The 21,182-nt window shown below is 40.7% G+C and overlaps 1 protein-coding gene across 1 annotated transcript in view; it reads left to right on the top strand.

The window, feature by feature from the left end:
- The first annotated feature begins 1,956 nt into the window (after positions 1-1,956).
- chic1 (cysteine-rich hydrophobic domain 1) overlaps positions 1,957-21,182 on the top strand; it is a 58,690-nt gene continuing 39,464 nt past the window's right edge. Inside the window, exons 1-2 of the mRNA XM_043704906.2 lie at positions 1,957-2,092; positions 17,035-17,089. Coding sequence (XP_043560841.1) covers positions 1,971-2,092; positions 17,035-17,089 — 177 coding nt within the window. The 5' untranslated portion in view covers positions 1,957-1,970. The remainder of the gene's footprint in view (positions 2,093-17,034; positions 17,090-21,182) is intronic.

The following is a 21,182-nucleotide window of genomic DNA, read 5'->3' as shown; positions in this document are numbered from 1 at the left end:
GTCCCAGACCCTCATTTTCCTACCAGACACTAGTAAGGAGCCTGAACCACATGGAGGGTCTGAGATTATCACTCAACTCCTCTCTCTGCCCTCCAATTGCAGGTAGCAATTGAGCATGAGTAAGTCACTTGTGATAGTAAGATGGTGTACAGGCCATCTAACAGTAACAGTTTGGTTGGATGGAATACAAGGGAAGAAACAAAGCAAGCTTGTCAGATAAATAAAACAGTAATCACAAGATGAAATACAAGCATGTGTCAGATATTCAGTCCCTCAAGCTTGCCCTACCATTCAACAAAATCATGGCTGATCTGCCGCAAGCCTCAATTCTTTTCTCACAGCCCGCAACTTCCCAAAACTTCAAAAGTCTATCCAGGTGGTCTTTAAATACTTCCGGTGATCTAGCCTCCATAACTTTGTGGGGTGGAAAATTCCAGATGTTCAATATCCTGCAACAGAAGAATTTTTTCCACATCTGCTTTAGATGACTGATCTTTTATTCTGTAGTTATGTCTGCAAGTTCAAGCGTCCCCAACTAGTGGAAATATCTTAATAGCTACCCTTTCAAGATCCCTCAAAATCTTGTATGTTTCACTAAGATCACCCTCATTATTCTAACCTGTTCAGCTGTTCTTCATAAGTCAATCCTTTCATCCCAGGAATCAGCTCAGTGAATTGCTTTTGACCTGAGGTCAATGCCTATAGATCCATACTTAAATATGGTGACTAAAACAGTCAAACCCTCCAAGTCCAAATCAGTCTAGTCCAGTCCATCTCAGCCTAGTCCTTCCTACTCTAGCCTTTTCTAACCTAATCCAGACCTCCCCACTCTAGATCAGTCCAATCCAGCCCACCCTAATCCTGTATATCCCATTCAGTCCAGTCTGGCCCAGCCTAACCCAATCTACCCCAGTCCAGCCCAGCCTAACCCAGTCCGGCCCAGCCTAACCCAGTCTACCCCAGCCCAACCCAGCCTAACCTAGTCTGGCCCAGTCAAAACCAATTTAGTCTGGACAACCCCTTTCCAGCCCAGTCTCTTCCCAGTCCACCTCACTCTTGCTCACCCTATTCTAGCCTCGTCCATCTTGGTACAACCCACTCGATTCAAGTGCAGCTCTATTTTGCCTAGTGTATCCCAGTTTAGCCCTCCCCATTCTAGCCAAGTCTATACCAATGCAGCCTACCCTAGCCCAGGATATCCTAGTTCAGCCCACCTTAGACTAGTGTATCCCAATGCAGCTCAGGATATCCCCCTGTAACCCATCCTAGCCCAGTCTATACCAATGTAACCCACTCCAACCCATGGTATCCCACTGAAGCCCACCCTAGCTCAGTGTATACCAATGCAGTCTTCCCTAGCCCAGGATATCCCAGTGCAGCCTTCCCTGGCCCAGGCTATCCCAGTGCAGCCTTCCCTAGCCTAGCATATTCCAGTGCAGCTTTCCCTAGCCAAGGATACCCCAGTGCAGCTCATCTTTGCCCAGTGTATACCAATGCAGCTTTCCCTAGTTTAGGATATACCAATGCAGCCTGTTATAGCCCAGGATATGCCATTGCAGCCTGCTTTAGCCCAGTCTATAACAATGCAGCCCACCCTAGCCCACTGGTACACCAAGGCAGCCCATCTTAGCCCACTGTATACCACTGCAGCCCACCCTAGCCCAGGATATCCTCCTGCAGCCCACCATATCCCAATGTAATGTATACCCTGATGAAAGACTCTTGCCCGAAACGTTGATTCTCCTGCTCCTCGGATGTTGCCTGACCTGCTGTGCTTTTCCAGCACCACTCTAATCCAGACTCTGATCTGCAGCCCTCACTTTCTCCTACCAATACAGCCTAGCCCACGTTGGCTGCTGCTGCTCCAGGCTAATCAGCACGTGGCCGTCAAGGCGGCAGGCGGTGCTTGTGACGTCAGCGGGGCCGGGACGTGCGCAGACGCGGGGACGGCCGTGCCCCTCAGGAGCAACATGGCCGACTTCGATACGATATATGAGCTGGACGAGGAGGACGAGCGGGTGGTGATAGATGAACATTTGATCCGATATACTCCGGACCCCGTGGTGGTGCGAGGGGCTGGCCATATAACTGTGTAAGTTGGGGTCTAGGAGGAGCAGGGTTAGAGAGAAAGAGTCTCCCCGAAGCTTGTCCTCTCCGCTGGGAGTGTTGCTCGGCGGCGGCCCCGCTCCGGCTCTCGGCCGCTGCTGACAACAGGCGGCTGTAACCAAGCAAAAGGACGCTGAAGTATTCCCAGGGAGCGCGGGGCTGGCGCACTGCTGGTCCTGCAGGGCATTATTATTGGCGTGACGTTGACCCCTTGCTTGGCTCTATTCTGCGTCTGTTTCTTTTTTTTGACCCGGAAAAACTGATCTGGTTTTGTAATCGTATTTTCAAGAATTAGTTACAGTGGCTACATTTGTAACAGCCGTTTTTAATGCTGTATTTGTAGGATCAGCATTCTGTCACATGTAAGTAACAGTGCGTCGTGAGATTTATATAATCGGAACGATTTGATTGTGAACTCATTCAAACAAGTCGAATTATTGACTGTATTTAACTAGGCTGTATTTATGTCAGAATTAATGTGATTACTTGGATCCTAAAGACAGGAAACTTGTGATACCTTAAATTCGTTTCTATTTCTATTGATTAACTATACAGTGTGAATTTCTGCGCTCCTAAATTTGACTGTAATTTCGAATTTGATTACTCCTCCTTTTGAAATTACTTTTGTGCTTTTAGTTCACAGCTGTGTTTTGGGGGCATTCTTGAATAACCTCGACGTTTATTGACAAGAAACAAAAGACCATGTAATCCGTCAACGTAAATATGTGTTTTTAAATGCAGTTTTTAAAAGTAGGTGTTCATTTTTGAAGTGATCTATAAAAAGATGTGGCTTGTAATTTTGGATAAACAGTTACACAACATATTAATACAGAAGAGGGATTTGCATGTGAATGCCCCATTGTGGTTGTTGAAAAGTGAGTTTTATAAGTACTACTGAGAAAGGTAGCTAAATTTATGGACTAGTAAACTGGAAGCCTGGACTATTTGATTAAATGACTTCAAATCCCAATGGGATGGCTGGAAAATTTAAATTCAATTACTGAAGTTAGGTTTGCAAAAAAAGGACTAATACCAGTAATAATCACAATTGTAAGATATCATGTGTACACAAATGTACTTTATGGAAGGAATTTTGCTATCCGTACCTGGTCTGACATATACATTACTCTGGACCCACAGCAGTGTGGGAGATTCTTGCCTAACACTGGCTAAAAGGGTCATGTAAGCCGTGCAGTTGTATTGAGGAAGCTGGCTCTCAACCTCATAAATTAAATCAATTAGAGGTAAGCGATATAATGATATCCATTTTCTGAGTGAAGTGATAAGTTGTAGGAATACCTTGCTGTTTTGTGGGTGGAGGGTATATTGGGAAATTGAGTAAACTCCAGTGTATTTACATTGATTTAAAATGAATGAAGAATTTCAGATTAAGGATGTGATTTTTCACAAACAGAAACAGAAAATGTAGCTAGCAATTCAAGTCTGGAAACATCTCCCTATATCATTAGTGACAATAGTGTATACTATATACAAGATTCATTGTAGCGATCGCCAAATGCTTTTCTTCATTGCCTTTGAAAACTATGTCTGCTTCCAACTAGAAGCATAATTTCATTAGATGGAATATCGCCTTCCAAATCAGTCTTTCTGACTTAAATAAATTGTAGTTCCTGTTTGTCACTGAGTCAAAAGCCTGAGGGTTGGTACCTAATAACTGTTGCATAAACCTAGAACATTTAGACATTGGCAGTTAAAGAAGGTGGCTCATACAAACTTCTATTTGGCAATTAGGGATGCAATTCTTGAGCATTTGATTGAATATCTTTTGACATTTAACATTTCAGATTGATCTTGTCTGTCTTTTGTGTAATACTGCCAGGTCTGCTGACTATAGCCATGCAGTTTTATTTCAAATTTTCCATTATCTGCAGTATTTTCACCACTGTTTTCATTCATCTTCGGTAGAAGCAGCTTCTGTCATGTACAGGAAAAGAAACATATACACATGAGGGATTTCACCAAAGATTGGCGCAGATAAGGTATGGCCCCACGATGAGCTATAAGTTCATAAAGTATAGGAGCATAAACAGGCCTTTCCAACCATCGAGTCAGCTTGGCAGGTCCATGAGATCATGGCTGGTCTAATAATCCACAATTCCACATTCTTGCTTCTTCCCTATAATTCTTGATTCCTTACTGATGTTAAAAAAAACTAAGCATATTCAAGATTTATATAAATAACAAATTCCACCAATTCACTGCCAATAGAAGAAATTCCTCCTCTTCCTGGTCTTAAGTGTGCATTCCCTTACTCTGAGACTATGCCACTTGGTCCTGAACTCTCTTCCAATGTAGTCTAATGTCAACACCTTGTCAAACACGTTCTGAAAATCCAAATCTATTACATCCACTGTTCCTTTTTCAACCTGGTTGTTACCTCAAAGCATTTAATTAAATTTATCAGGCCACATTTGTCCTTCATTAAGGCATGCTGACTTTGCTTGATCATATTATGTATTTCTAACTGTTGTGTTGTCACGTTCTGTACAACAGACTCTTGAAATTTTTCTCAATAACAGATGTTGGGTTAACTGGCATGTAGTTCCCCCTTTTTTTTTGTCTCCTCTTTTTCTTTTAACATAAAGGTGGTGCTTTTGCAGTTTTCTATTCCTCTGGAATTTTTCCAGAATTTGAGGAATCCTGGAAGATTGCTAACAGTCCATCCACTATCTCTGTAGCTACTTCCTTTAATATCCTAGATCCATCCTGTCAGGACCAGGAGACTGGCCTTTAGCCCCATTAATTTCCTGAGCGTGTCTTCTCCAGTGATAGTTATTACATTTATTTCCTTTCTTCTTTTTTGCCTCCCAGTTATTCACTAACATTGGAATGCTGGTAGTGTTTTCTACTATAAAAACAGACACAATCTGTTTATTCAGTCCCTCTGCAATTTCTTGGTTCCCCATTATTATTTCCCCAGCTTCATTCTCTAATGGGCCTATGATCACTTTGGCTCCCCTCTTTCTTTTTCAGATATTTGAAGAAAAGCTGTTACTGTCCATCTTGATATTACTTAAAGCTTGCCCTCAAAATGTTTTGTATCGGTTTTTAAAACTTTCCCAATTCCCTAGTTTACCAGTAATCTTTGCCACATTGTATGTTTCAATTTGATGCTATCTTCAACTTAGTTGAGTTACCCACTTTCTAGAATCCTTCTTTCTTTCTCACTATAATATACCTTTGCTGTGAGCCATGAGTTGTTTTTTAGAAATCTGCCATTGTTTCTCAACTTTTTTTTTGTTGCTGTAAACTCATTTACCAGTCTATTCCAACCAACTCTATACTCTTTTCTTTATAAGTCTAACCCATATTTATGTTTGGCAGATGTTTCCAACCTAAGCTCCTCACTCTCAAACTGATTGCTAAATCTTGCCATGTTTTGGTCACTGTTTTCTAGGGAATCTCTTCCATTCTGATATGGTTTCTTAAACCTGCCTCACTGCACATCACAAAATCCAAAATAGCCTAATCTCTGACTGTTTCCACAACTTTTACACTCTGAATTGTTTCTCAGGGTTCCCTCTACTAACCTGACTCTCCCAATCTACATGAAGCTTGAAATTGCTACTGATTAATGTACAGACCTTCATTATCTCCTGATTTTGTGTCCATCCATATAGCTATTGTTAGGGGATGTATAGAATATTCTTATCGCTGTCTGTCTTATGTGCCTTTTGCCCTTACCTTCACCTATATGGATTCTGTGCCTTCTGATCAAAGATCATTTCTTTCTACTCTACTTGTACTATCCCACTACCCTTTTTTTCCTAGCTCTCAAAGTCAATAACCACAAATATTTGTATTGCAGCTTTGCTCTCCTTGTAACCATGTCTCTATAATGGTTGTAAGATCATATCCATTAACCTGTATTTAACCTGTTAATTCACTTTATTCCAAATATGTGAGGAGTTGGGAGGTCATGTTGCGGCTGTACAGGACATTGGTTAGACCACTGTTGGGATATTGCATGCAATTCTGACCTCCTTCCTGTCTGAAAGATGTTGTGAAACCTGAAAGGGTTCAGAAAAGATTGACAAGGATGTTGCCAGGGTTGGAGGATTTGAGCTATAAGGAGAGGCTGAACAGGCTGGGGCTGTTTTCTCCGGATCGTCGGAGGCTGAGGGGTGACCTTTACAGAAGTTTACAAAATTGAGGGGCATGGATAGGGTAAATAGGCAAAGTCTTTTCCCTGGGGTCGGGGAGTCCAGAACTAGAGAGCACAGGTTTATGGTGAGAGGGGAAAGATATAAAAGAGACCTAAGGGGCAACTTTTTCAGAGTGGTACGGGTATAGAATGAGCTGCCAGAGGAAGTGGTGGAGGCTGGTACAATTGGAACATTTAAGAGACATTTGGATGGGTATATGAATAGGAAGAGTTTGGAGGGATATGGGCCGGGTGCTGGCAGGTGGGACTAGACTGGGTTGGGACATCTGGCCGGCATGGACGGGTTGGACCGAAGGGTCTGTTTCCCACCCACACCCATTCCCCTACATTTACCCCTTCACCTAACACTACGGGCAATTTAGCATGGCCAATTCACCGAACCTGCACATCTTTGGACTGTGGGAGGAAACCGGAGCACCCGGGGGAAACCCACGCAAACAGAGAATGTGCAAACTCCACACAGACAGTTGCCCGAGGTGGGAATTGATCCCAGGTCTCTGGTGCTGTGAGGCAGCAGTGCTAACCACTGTGCTACCCATACCTATGACTCTCTATGTGCATTCAAGTTAAGAGCCATTAATTTGGTCTTTCATTACACCTCCAACCCCCCCCCACCTGACTGTATTTACTGCTGTTTAGTGTCTGTATACTCTGTCCCTCCCTGTCCCAGTCTGGGTATCATTACACCAATAACTGCTCTGTAAAGATCTTGCTTTGTAATCCTAAATCGTTGATAACAACCTGGTTACAGGACATCAGTCAGCCAGTAAAGATACAAGAAGAGCTGCTTAATCGGAATAATTTAAGTGTGATGGAGATATACTCTCATCAGTTGTTGCTCTTATGATGTAGAAATCATCGTTGTACGCTTGCCAAAGGAGAAAATAACCGTGGAAGTACCTTATGGAATAGTGCTGCTGTAGATGACAATTGGCTTAATTTGTCTATTAATGTTCACCTTTCCTCCATGTGTTACAGTGTGAATTGGAATGTTTTTTACATTAGATTCTAATGAAGGGTATGGCATCCATGGTGGACTTTAAGGGATGTGTTATAGATGTTTATGCTCTTCTTAAAAAGACTGGCTTCTTTTGCGGGAAAAATTATTTTCTGCTGGTTTAACATTCTACAGATAGTGTTTAAAATGCAAATATGCAAACTTCTCCCAAGTGTTCCTGTTCACACATGTGTTTCAATCTATGTTGAAAAATGTCCATGCCTTATACCGCTAGTATTTAGAGTCTGTATGTATACCACATGGTGTAGTACTGAGTCATTGAATGCACCACCTGATGGGAAATTGAACTACAGATCAGTAATTTCCCAAATTCAATTCTTGACTTGTCCCATTAGGTGATTACCTGTATAGATGGAGGTGCTACAAACGGCATCCGATCTCCTGTATTTTTTTAAGAGTCAGTGCCCAAAACTGAGGAGACTCTGAATCTCCTGGTAATTTGTTTTCTCTTTTTCAGTGCCAGCACCCTAAACTGGCGAGATTCTAAATCTCCTGGTTTTTTTTCCCCCCTGACCCTTACCCTGACACTACCCCCTAACTGCGGTACCGCTTATATTTTCCCCATCACCCATGTGGTGTGTGTTGAGGTGTGAGACACAGTGAAAGGCAACAGGTGTACAAATCTTTACTCAATTTCCACCACCAGGAAGAAAGGAGACACCCGGATGGGCAATGCTGTGTGATCAAAAAAGTGAAAGGAAGGGTAGGGGTTAAATCAAAATAGAGTTGGAGGGGGAGATAAAGTACTCCACTCCCTACGGTGCCCACTTCTCCCTGAACAGCTCAAGGGCCGATCTCCTGTATTAGGGAAAAGGAAGATGCACCAAGTATTTCAAATTCTAATTGCTGTCTCGTGACCCTGTTGAGTATGTGTTGAGATTAGGTGAAGGTATATAAATTTTCATGTGAGATGCTTGTCTAGCTCCTTATGCCAAAGATGTTGATCTGACAGGTGAAAATGTTGGGTGTACATTTTTTTTAATATGTAGAAGCAAAGTTGACAGTATATACTGTGAGGGCAGTAAGATGGAAGACCATTCATTTATATGTATTACTTATATGATGTCTGGAAAGTGGCTGATTTAACATTGCCAATCTAACAAATTGTGAGTAATCCTTTTGGGTCATGCATTATTCTCACTCTGCTTAGGAAGTCATCCCAGGCAGTGCCTGTTGTGACTTGATAATGTACAGACAAAGTAACTATGGTACCCACAAGTTCATTGATAATTATACAGTAAGTTATAATCTGGAACGTATTGGCAGCAAGGATATTGGAAAGAGATTAAATCACAATTATCAAAATAGATTTGGAAAAGTCTTAAAGGACACCTTTGCGGTATTGGGAAAGGGAATGAGACATTTCACCAATATAAACTGTAATTCTATAAGTTTTAAGATGGGTGTAGTTCTCAGATAACGGGCGATTTGATTGTAATATTGCTGAGGAATTGAGGAACGGTATTTTTGAGAACGCTTACCTCTGTTCACAACAGCGCAGTTCCAGCACTTTGTTCTGCGCGAACGCCAATGTTGGCTCCGGTCTTCATGCCATTCTGCGCATGCGCTAATGTCAGCTGCAGTCAGCAGCTTCTGTGAGAGATACGTTTAGCAGCTTCCAGTGAAAGATACGCTACTTCTAGATTATCCCTGTTTTTGATTTTAAAAAATGGAGGTGCATAGTGACAAGAATGTTAGTAAGAAGCACCCTGGTGATAAAATTGCACATGTGAACGCAAGAGCAAGGCCTCACTGGAAGAGAAGCTAGATATTATAAAGCCTTTTGAGCTTAAGGAGAGAATTTATGAATTCTCTCCTTAAGCTCACTTAACAGGAATGAGAGATTCTACCTTGCACACCATGATGACCCCTCTGTCCCTCCATTAACAATATTTTTTTAAATGTACTGTTAAATTTACTTTTTGTTTCATTGAGAAATATGATTTTATACCTTCATTCAGACTGTGTTATACTTTTGTGTTAGACTTTTAAGGGGTTTTTTTTTAGCAATAGTGAGTGATAATTTTTGTTGCTGCTCTGCCCCCATAACCCACTTTTCCCATAGGCCCCATTATTTATGTTGTGATTTTTCTATTAAATAAAGTTTGCTGGAATACAACTATGGTGTTATAGAGCTACCTGCAGTTATAGATAAGGAGAAGACTAGACCTTGAGTGAAAGTGCTAAGTTGGTGGAGGCTAACTACAACAGTGTTAGGGAAGACCTGGAGAAATTAGGTTGGGGTGGCTGTTTGAAGGTAAATCCACATTTGACATGTGGGAATTTTCTAAAGGCTAGTTGACCAGAGTTCAGGACCAGCCTCTTCCTGTGAGGCGAAAGAAAGATCAGAATGGCAAGATTCAGGAACCTTGGGTGATGAGTGATATTGAAAAATTAGTGAAAAAGAAAGCATATGTACCGTTTAGGAACCAGAAATCAAGGCCCTTGAGTATATTAAAAAAAAAAAGCTTTGAAGTTAGGAAGGCTAGAAGGTACCATGAAATATCTTTGGAAAGTAGGATTTAAGAATAATTGCAAGGTATTTTGTACAAACTATAAGGAACAAGCGAGTAGCTAGGGAAAGGGTAGGTCCATTAGAGGACAAAGGAGGGAATTTATGCAGATAGCCAGAGGAAGTGAGTGAGATCCTTTTTTAATAAGTACTTTGCATCAGTCTTCACCAAGGGGAAGGACACGGATGATGGTAAGATTAGGGAGGACACATGTTGACATTCAAAGTTTGTGCGAAGATTTGTAGCTCGGATGCTCGTTGTTGTGGTTCTGTTCGCCGAAAAAAAAACTTCCAGCTCGGCGAACAGAGCCACAACAATGTTGACATTCTGGAGCATCCTGATACTAAGAAGCAGGATGTGTTGGTTGTCTTGAAAAACATTTTAAGGTAGATAGATCCCATTAGGTCCTGGTACCTATCTCAGGATACTGAAGAAGACAAGGAAGTAAATTGCTTTTTATTATCTTTTAGCTGCAAGTGAAGACTGGAGAATAACCAGTGTTGTTCCTTTGTTTAAGAAGAGCAACAGGGATAATCCAGGAAATCATATGGTAGTGAGTCTTGCATCAGTGGTACAGAAATTTAGTGGAGCGATTCTTCAGGACAGGCTTTACTCACATTTCGAGAAGCATGGTCTTCTTAGGGATAGTCAGCATTACTTAGTGCGGAGGATGCCTTGTCTCACACACCTGATTAATTCTCAGAAAACTCAGTGAAGATGATTGAGGTTCGGGTAGTGGATGTTGTCCACGTGGGGATAAGGTCCTCCTGGTAGACTAGTCCAGAAGATTAAGTCAGATGGGGTCCATGCTGAGTTGACATGTTCGGTAAAAGCTTGGTCATAGAAGACAGAGTGATACAAAGTGATGAGAGCCATAAATAGAGTGGATAGCCAGAGTCTTTTTCTTTTCCCATGGTGGAAATGTTGATCATGAGGGGGCATAATTTTAAGGTGATTGGAGGAAGGTCTAGGAGAGATGTCAGAAGTAGGTGCTTTTACACCGAGAATGGTGGGTGCATGGAATGCAGTGCCAGCAGTGGTTGTAGAGTCAGATGCATTAGGGATATTTAAGCGACTATTGGATACACACATGGAATGATAGTACAATGAAGGGTATGTAGGTTGATCTGATCTTACACTAGGATAAAAGGGCTGAACATTGAGGGCTGAAGGTCCTATACTGTGCTGTACTATTCTATATGAGGTGTTCCAGGGTTTGAAGGAGATAGGAAGCACTGTCAGAGCTGGACTAGGTGACACAGATGGGAGGGTTGTGGGGACTGAAGGGGGTTATGGAGTTAGGGATTTTAAAGAGAAACACTGGAAAGAGGGACAGGTATTGGCCATTTGGCCACATGAGCCTGCCACATCATTCAATATGATTGCAACTGATTATCTAATTCAGTACACTGCTCCTGCATTCACCCCATACTCTGATGTTGCATTGACTGGTGGAATGTAGTGATACAGAGGGCTGTAGAAATTTTGAGGAGGTTTTACCGAGATGGTGACAGCTATGGAGGCTGGAACAGGTGACAGATATAGGGAGGATTTTAAGAATGGGAAAACATTATACAGAAACAGATATGCAGGGATGTGACGTGGTTGGCACAGGGAGGACTATAGCAGCTCATGTTGGTTATGGAAATAATGTAGTCATGTTTGGAGGTGGTTCAAGGTGGAAAAGTTTGTCATGACTGAAGGAGATTATATGCTTAGAGAGAGTTTGCAGACATTGAATGTGTTTTAGAGACAGGAGAAGTTCATAGTCATTATTTGGATTGTAGAGACTAAATTATGTGATAGGGAAGGTATCTCTGGATGGTGTCCAGAGACCAGGAGGATTCTAATATCTGGAGGCGGTAGCTCAGGTAGGGAGTTTTCTTTTGCTGTTGTGATAGAGGAAGGTTACATAGATAGTGAGGGTAGCAGGAGTTTGATGTAGTTACAAAGGTAGGAAGATTTTTCAGATCTGGAATGGATCCTACCTAAAAAACGCTCAAGAGAAAGAAGAGAGTAGTTTTTGGAGGTGTACTTTTCTGACTGCAGGTCTGTGACCAGTGGTGTTCCAAAAGAATCACTGCTGGGACCTCTAATATATAAGTTTGCAGATGACATGGAAATTGATAACCTCCTCATGTCCACAACTTCAGCAAAGGTTACAGACAAAGTAGACCAGTTGGAAATTTGAGCAGAGAAGTGACAGATGGAGTTTAATCCATATAAGTGAGGTGACACGTTTTTGGATGGTCAACTGCAAAAGGAAACTGCAGTAAATGGCAAGACCTTTGGGAGCATTGATATACAGAGGGAACAGTGGGTGCAGGTCCATAGCTCCCTGAAGGTGATGGTCATACGATGGACGGACAGGTTTCCTGTGTTGTAAGATTTTATAGTTTGATGCAGATCCTCTCCGTAGAAGGACATTTTATTTATGGTTTTAAGACAAAATACTGAGCATGTGCAATAAATTCACACTGGCAATTCAGAGTAAACACAACATAAATTCATGTGTAGAAATTACAGCATGGAACTAGGTCAGCTGTTTCATCAGTGTCTGTTGATATTTCCATCCCATGTGAGCAATGATTTATCAACGATGAGCAATAAGAAATTGTCCAACGTTAGCGCTTTAAGAGAGAGGTTGTGAATCTTGAAAGGGTTCAGAAAAGATTGAGGATGTTGCCAGGGTTAGAGGATTTGAGCTATATGAAGAGGCTGAATAGGCTGGGGCTACTTTCCCTAGAGCATTGGAGGCTGAGGGGGTCACCTTTTTATAGACTTTTATAAAATCATGAGGGGCATAATTAAAGTAAAAAGCTGAAGTCTTTTCCCAGGGTAGGGGAATCCAAAGGGCATAGGTTTAAGGTGAGAAGGAAGAGATTCAAAAGGTGCCTAAGTGCAACATTTTCCTGTAGTGGGTGGTGGTATATGGAATGAGCTGCCAGAGGAAGTTCTGGTGGCTGGTAGTTTTATAACCTATTTAAAAGCTATCTGGATGGGTCTATGAATAAGAAAAGTTTAAAGGAATACGGGCCACATGCTGGCAAATGAGACTAGATTGATTGATTGATTTTAGGATATCTGGTCGGCATGGATGAGTTGGATTCAGGGTCTGTTATCCATGCTGTACAGCTCTGACTGTATGACTCTCAATGACCATTACAGCAGAAGAGCATGAGAGTTTAAGGTTTTTAGAATTATGAAGATCTTAATATTGTGAAGAAGGACAAGTATTTCCTTTGGTTTGGTGGTGAATAATTATGGTCAATCCATTTAAAATTTATTGCTGATAATAAGGGGAGTAGTTAGAATGTTTCATGCAAAGAGTTGTCAAAGCAGCAAACGCTTTATCAAAGGCACTGGTTGAGGGATGCAACAAAAGAAAGGTGAATGAATTGTTAACCCTAGCAAAGGATGACCAAGCTGTAGGGAATGCACAGAGCAATGGGATTATTCTTTGAATGCTCCAAAAAAGAGCACGTACAGATGTGATTTGGGTGAATTAATCTGTTATCGTGCTTTTACAAGAAACATTTACCCAATGAGCGAACAAGATTTTCCCAATTTATAAATTTTATTGAAAAGATAGCTGAAGCATCCTTAGTGGATGAATACACAAACCTGCAAATGCATGAAAATACTAATTGGAGAGGAAACTGCTTAATTCAAAAACAAAATTGGAAAGAAGCAATTATAGAGCCAATTTAAAAGTAATACATGGAGGGGATAGTACACACTTGATTAACACTTTGTGCACAATTGAAAATAGTATCTTGCTGTAGAGGATGAATGAATCACCGTAATCTGTCCTGACATTTTAGCTGTACTGCTTTGATTTTTGTCTGGCAAAATGCCTTTCCACACTCAAAGCATTAATTTGTCTGATTTCCCAACAGCTTCTGATTCAGTCTGCTGTGTTTCCAGCACTTTTTGATTCAAATGCTGAGCATCCTGAGATGTGCGGAAGGGAAATTAGTTGAGTTTTGCTGTAATGCTCTCCGATTCGGGATACTGATTGAAGAGCGATATTGATATAATCATGGAAGTAATGTCATAGAATCATAGAATCCCAGTAGTGTGGAAACAGGCCATTTGGCTCAAGTGCAGCCCAACTGTCTGAAGAGCATCCTACTCAGACCCAACGCCTTACCCTGTCCCTGTAACCCTGCATTTCCCATGGATAATCCGTCTAACCTATGTATTCCTGGTCATTAGGTAATTTTGGCATGGCCAATCCACCTAACCTGCATTGTAGGAGGAAACCACTGGAGCACCTGGGGGAAATCCATGCAGACACTGGGAGAATGTGGAGTTTGCGTAGTTGCCCAAGGGCGGAATCAAACCTAGGTCCCTGGTGCTATGAGACAGCAGTGCTAACCATTGAGCCATGCTGCCACCCTCATTTGATGAAAGAGAATATGGCCTGAGGAGAAAATAAAATGGAGAATTTTTTGTGATAATGCATGTAAATTGAATTTTGTTTCCAGAGGTCATAAAAACATAATCCTCTGATTTGACAAGCTTTTATCATGTAATTACTTGTGCTACAGTATCAACCTTCCATGAGCTGCACAATCAATTTGTACTTGCCAGAATTGCTATTGATGGTGTCCATGTGGAGATCAATGTGGGTGTCTTTGACTCCTTCAATTAGTTACAACATTAAATTGCTAGTTGATAAGGTAGTTAGATGGTTAGATTGAATGTTGCTTTCCCATCGAGAAACAGCCTATTGGATAGACAAAGTAACTTGTTTGGCATGTATAGTTTCTAATAACTTTGATGATTTATACTTGGTTTTGTGTTACTATGGCAAGAAAAATGTTCTGCAATACATTGTAATCTGTGAAATCTAGTAGGCAGATTCTAATTCTTACATTTTTCTTCATTGGGTAGCAGAAAATTGGAAAGTACAATTCTGCTTTCAGAACTATAAGTCAGCTAGTGCCTATTTTTCAGAATCTAACAGGGCACCATTGAAATAATGCTTAAAGCAGAAGGAGGAGCAAGTATCACTGCATTTCAATGCTTTCAGATCTGTAAGATACCTACCAGTAGCTTCAATTGGCAGCAGTATTATATCTTTGCTGCAAGTTAATCTTAAAATGGCACAGAGTAAATGTTAATACTAGGTCATCACTAAAACCTTTTGAAGCTCACATCAATTTCCTTTTCCAGTGCCAGTTAGCAGTGTTTATTTTAACTAATAGTGGTTGGGCAACAAATAAATTTTAAGTTTTTGTGGTACAGTATGTAGTTTCTCTAAATTTGCTGCATGTGTTTTGTAACAGTGCATGTGGCTCTTTGTTTTAAGTGTCCAAACCTTCATTTGGAAAACACATTTTTCTGAACTATTTAAGGACGACAAGTACTTGTATATTTTCACATCTTTCTTCTCCTCCCCCACCCCCGATCCCTCCCTCCCATCAATTGTATGTGTGAAAACAATACATTGTAAGTGATTTTAAGTAATATGATATGTGCAGTACTATTATTGGCAATGTGGTGATAAAGTGAATGCGTACGCCTCTCATCAGAAGTCTATAGCTGGCAGGAGTTTAAACATTTCAGCGACTGATGGCGATTGTAACAATGGCAGGAGTAATCGTTTGTGATGATGGAAGGAATATGGAGCTAGAAGCTGAGACAAGGGTCGCACAGAATATGGAGAATTCCAAAGTTGAGACCAGTTGGTTTCATTTTGGACAGTGATCGTGGTAACGGTTTGAGTTGGTGATTAGGGAATGAAGGTTTTTGGGAAGACTGACTTTAATCTTGCCAATTTATAATTGAAGGAAATGTCCAGTCTTTCATGGCCAGATGTTAGATAAGCATTGTGATCAATTGGAGTCAGTAGAGAGAGAGCTAGGTGGCATCAGTGAAATTCAGGATCTGTTTTCCAATGATGTAGTTTGAGGTGCAACAGGGAAAGAAATGTTAGGAGTAGCAAGCGTACCTCCATCAAGGAGCGGCGCTCCGAAAGCTCACCAGTGTGTTTCCAATTAAACCTGTTGGACTATAACCTGGTGTTGTGATTTTTAACTCCATCAAACAAGTTGGCTTTTAGCTATTCATTAGGTAACTGACCAGTGAAATATGGAAGCTTTACGAAGCTTGGCTTGTTTTAATTCCATTCCTTAAAAAGGGAAACAAATACATTGCACACCCTGGCTTTCTGCAAGCTTTTGAAAGCTTGAGAATGTAATTGCAAGGATAGATGACAATTTTGATAATTGCTTATCTTTAATAGGTTATTTTTAAAACTATGTACTTTTTTTTTATTGTGTTCAAATCTAGTGAAACTTTGGATTATAAAATTTTATTTCTATTTACCAATACTACCTGTAACTTGATATGTTACTGAACTTTCTATTTATAGTAAACAGTAAGTTATGATCCTTACAAATATTTTGTATTTGTGTGCACTCCATTCTGAGATGGAAAGAATTTTATTTAAGTGAGTCAGGAAATACTTTCATCTCTCTCATTTTTCTGTGTAATATGAAATCTTCCTGCAGAATCAAACACATTTGTCAGCTTTGATTTCTTGTACTTGAAACGTCTTGGAATTGTTTTGACATACTTTCATAGAATTGCCATTTTGTTGACATTGCAGTAAACCAAGTATTCTCAGTCTGGAGCAGCTAATGCTCCTTTTTAGCGAAACGTTCTAAATTAAAATGCTGGCTTGAAATTATTATCCCTGAAAATGTTGTTGTATTTAAATTGACCAAGGTGCTATTTAGTATGTTCACTTGCTTCTTGGTGTTCAACCTGCCATTTTGAAACCAGTGCCATTATTTGGTGTCACGCTAAATTGGTCAGGATGAAGGAGCAGCGCTTCGAAAGCTTGTGATTTTTAAATAAACCTGTTGGACTATAACCCGGTGACGTGTGACTTCTGACTTTGTCCACCCCAGTCTAACACCAGCACCTCCACATGATGGGCTAATGGTGTTTATGTTGGAATGAACCTGAACAGCATCTTTGGATCTTCCGTGGTAAATCTTCAATCATTTTGGCAATTCCTAGGTTTTGAGGAAAAATTCTATTCAACAATTAAAATGTGGCTTTGGCTTTTGTTTTTTAAAAAAAATGTATAATTGTGAACCCTTGAATGGTACTTGCGCAGTAACTTTTGCCATAAAATCACTCTCTTCTTGAATAACAAGCATTTACAGATTTTTGTTTTGTTGTTTCTTGTTAAGGTTTGGCCTCAGCAACAAATTTGATCCAGAATTTCCCTCTGTGCTTACAGGGAAGGTGAGTAGTTATTGAAAACTGATTTTTGCTTTCCCTGTTTTTGATGTCCTGCTTGATCTATTTTCCTTTGCTTTCATTGGGCCTATCCTGTTGAACAGCTTAAATTAACACCTGAGGCTTTTCAGAAAATACTTCAGAAAGTTCAGGTGACAGCATGAAGTATATTACGTCGTGGCTAATTATTTACTGACCCAGTACGTATTATTAAGAACGTCTAAGGGGTAAATTTGTACATCTTATTTGGTAACAACTACTGAACTAAGATCATGGAGATTTGTTGGCCTTTAGTCCCTTCATGTGTAGTAGCCCCTTAGTTACTCTCTTTCAAATATGAAATTTGTCTTCTGCTATTGTTCAATGCCTCTGCCATATCTTCATTCTTCATTATAATTGCATTTGCCTCTGCTTCTAAGAGACCAACAGTTACTTCAGCTTCTAAAACATAGAACGTAGAAAAGTTCAGCATAGTACAAGCCCTTTGGTCTTTGATGTTGTACTGGCCTTTTATCCTAATCTAAGATCAAACTAACTTGCATACCCTTCATTGTACTATCTTCCATGTGCATATCCATGAGTCACTTAAATGTCCCTAATGTATCTGACTCTACTGACTCTGCTGGCAGTGCATTCCACGCACCCACCACTCTGTCTAAAGAACATACCTCTGATGTCTCCCCTAAACCTTTCACCAAACACCTTTAAAATTAAGCCCCCTCATGATAGCCATTTATGCCCTGGGCTAAAGTCTCTGGCTATCCATTCTAACTATGCCTCTCATCATCTTTTACGCCTCTATCAAGTTACCTCTCATCCTCCTTCACTCCAATGAGAAAAGCTCTAGGTCCTTCAACCTTACTTTGTAAAACATGCCCTCAGTCCAGGCAGCATCCTGGTAAATCTTCTCTGCACCCTCTCTTAAAGCTTCCACATCCTTCCTATAATGAGGCAATCAGAACTGAACGCAATATTCCAACTGTGGTCTAACCAGGGCTTTATAGAGCTGCAGCATAACCTCCCTTCTTTTTAAGTGTATTTGCAAAAATTCTTACAATGACTTTCATTTTCCTGATTTATATGCTCTTGTGCTAATTTTACCCTTTTATTTTATTCAACATTTTGGTTGCTCTTAGCTTCATCCTAAAACTCCTAATCCTCAACCTGCTGCTATTCATAGTAATGTTTTGTAAGCTTATTTTAATTTAATAGTTGTGGTCTCACATAGCACAGAAACAGACCCTTCAGTCCAACTAGTTCATGCTGACCATAATCCCAACCTAAATTAGTCCCATCTGTCTGTACTTGGCCCATATCTGCCCAAACATTTCTTATTCGTGTTCTTACCCAAATGTCAGGTTGTAAAGTTGTTCACTGAGATGGTAGATTTGTTCTCAGACATTCCGTCACCATGCCAGGTAACATCATTGGTTGATGTATGGCAGGGTGGCTAGAGTCTTTGGGCATATTGTGTCGTCTTGTCTAGGTCTGTTGCGCAGGAATCCATGGACTGTGCTTATCTAATACCCATTGTTCCTGCATATGTCCTGATGCAGCTCTGTTACCAGAAACTCAACTACAGGAGCAATCATCCCAACACCCACAGAGCTGCAAGAGGACATTTTTTTTAAAACTAGCCGCAACACTGCAGCAGCCAGGAGCTACAGGAAGTCGAGAAAAAACACCTATACATTGTATTCAGGAACAATGAGTACCTGATGAGCACAGTCTGCTGATTCCTGCCCAACAGACCTAGACAAGAAGACACAATACGCCCAGAGACACTAGCCACTCTGCCATACATCAAATAAATCTCTGAGATGACGACCAGACTACTCCGGCCCCATGGCATTAAGGTAGCCCACAATCCTACCATCACACTGCAACAGGTCCTGATGAATTTAAAGGACCCCATACCAACAATGCGCAAAATGAACATCTATAGAAAATACCCTGTAAAGACTGCAACAAACATTATGTTGGACAAATGGGCAGGAAACTAGCCACCACGACACATGAGCATCAACTAGCCACCAAAAGACCTGACCAAATGTCACTAATATCCATACACACAGACGAAGAGGGATACCAGTTCGACTGGGACAATGCATCCAATCCTTGGACAGGCTAAACAAAGACATGCATAGGAATTCCGAGAGATCTGGCATTCAGACCGTAACTCCATTAACACAGATTTGGACCCCATTTATCAACCCCTCAAACATACCCAGAAATGATATCACCTACCATAATAAATAGATACAGATAAATGGCAGAAGTGGGTACTGCAGATGCTGGAGATTAGAGTAGTGCTGGAAAAGCTGGAAAATTTATCTCCACCCCCTGAGGCTCCCAGCCTCATCCCTGATGAAAGGCTTTTGCCCAAAACGTCCGTTTTCCTGCTCCTCGGATGCTGCCTGACCTGTGCTTTTCCAGCACCACACTAATCTTGACAATACAGATAAATAGCAAGTGGGGCAGAAAACTGACACCACCAGAGGCTCACTGATGATGATACTGAGCATAGTGACAAAACCTCTGAGAACAAATCTACCAACTTCAGTGCATTTGCATTCATCCTTAACGAAGGAAACCAAAACTGCACACAATATTTGAGATGTGGTTTTGCCAACACCTTGGATAATTGAAGCATAATATCAATCCCAAAGAATAGTCATATCTGACTCAAAACATTACTTTTGTTTCTCTCTCCACAGATGATGGTGCCAGAGCTGCATTTCTCCAGCCTTTTCTGTTTTTAATTGTTTTTATGTAATAAATACTTGTAATAATTAGCATCTCATTAGCCTTCTGGATTGAATGCTGGATCTGCATACTAATATTTTGAGATTTGTGCACTAGAGCACCTAAATCCCTCTGCACCTCAGAAGTCAACAGTTGCTCTCAAATAAGTAATGCTGTCCTCATTTATTCTTCCTGACTAGGTGAACAATTTCATGTTTTCCAGCATTATAGTCTATCTGCCAATTTTAACCCACCCTCGCAACCTTTCTTTGATTTGTTGTATCATCTTCACAACATACTTTCCTGTCTAACTTGGTGTCATCTGCACCTCCTAGCTGCTACACTTTTGCTCAGTCATCTCAGTCACTGATTTAAATTATAAAAGATTCCAGTCATCACATTCTGCCAATCAGGCAAAGATCCAATTATGTACACTGTTTTCTGCGAAACAACCAGTTTTCTATCCTTATAATATGTTATCGTCTACATTAGTGCTTTTATTTTTCTCAATTTTTTGGTGTAGCGCTTTTATGTATGAGTAACAGGGTTATATTTGCTACTTTCCAGTCTGTCACCTTTCCTGAGTCTAGAGTACTTTGGTAGAGTAATATAAACATGTAGTTCATTACCAGCTCCTTAGCTACCTTCCGTCAGACACTAGGAAAAAGTCTGCCTGGACACAGTTTTCAGCTTTCAGATTCTTCAGTTTGCTCAGTGCCACTTCCCTGGTGATTGGAACTTAGTGAAATCACACTATCGCTTCCATTTCCAAATTTAGAGCTACTACTGGAATGTATCCTGTGTAGAAAAAAACAAGCAAAATGTTTGTTTGTTTTGTTTTTTCTCAATTATCTACTAATAACTTGCCATTCTTGCTCTAGAATCATGAATCTATACAGTACCAAAGAGGCTCTGCAGCCCATCTGCACCAACAAAAACAACTACTGTAAATCTACACTATTCCCACTTGGCCCGTGATTGTTATGACATTTCAAATGTCCATCCAAGAAATATTTAGCAGGTTTTGAGGTCTCCTACCTCTACCACCCTCCTAGGTAATACATTCTATATCCCCACCACCCTATGGATTAAAAGTTTTCCTCAGATCCCTTCTAAGCATCCTGCTTTTCTTTTTAAAATTATGTCCCCTTGTCACTGACCCTGCAACTAAGGAGAACAGCTGCTTCTTATCCATCCTATCCATGTTAAAAATCACACAACACCAGGTTATAGTCCAACAGGTTTAATTGGAAGCACGCTACCTGTTGGACTATAACCTAGTGTTGTGTGATTTTTAACTTTGTACACCCCAGTCCAACACCAGCATCTCCAAATCACCCTATCCATGGTCCTC

Source organism: Chiloscyllium plagiosum, unplaced genomic scaffold (genome assembly GCF_037043375.1).
Source record: "Chiloscyllium plagiosum isolate Xiang-an unplaced genomic scaffold, Cpla_swu_hap1 HiC_scaffold_11, whole genome shotgun sequence".
Taxonomy (NCBI): Eukaryota; Metazoa; Chordata; class Chondrichthyes; order Orectolobiformes; family Hemiscylliidae; genus Chiloscyllium; species Chiloscyllium plagiosum.
Note: the sequence above shows the minus strand (reverse complement) of the source record. Positions and strands in the feature narration are given on the sequence as shown.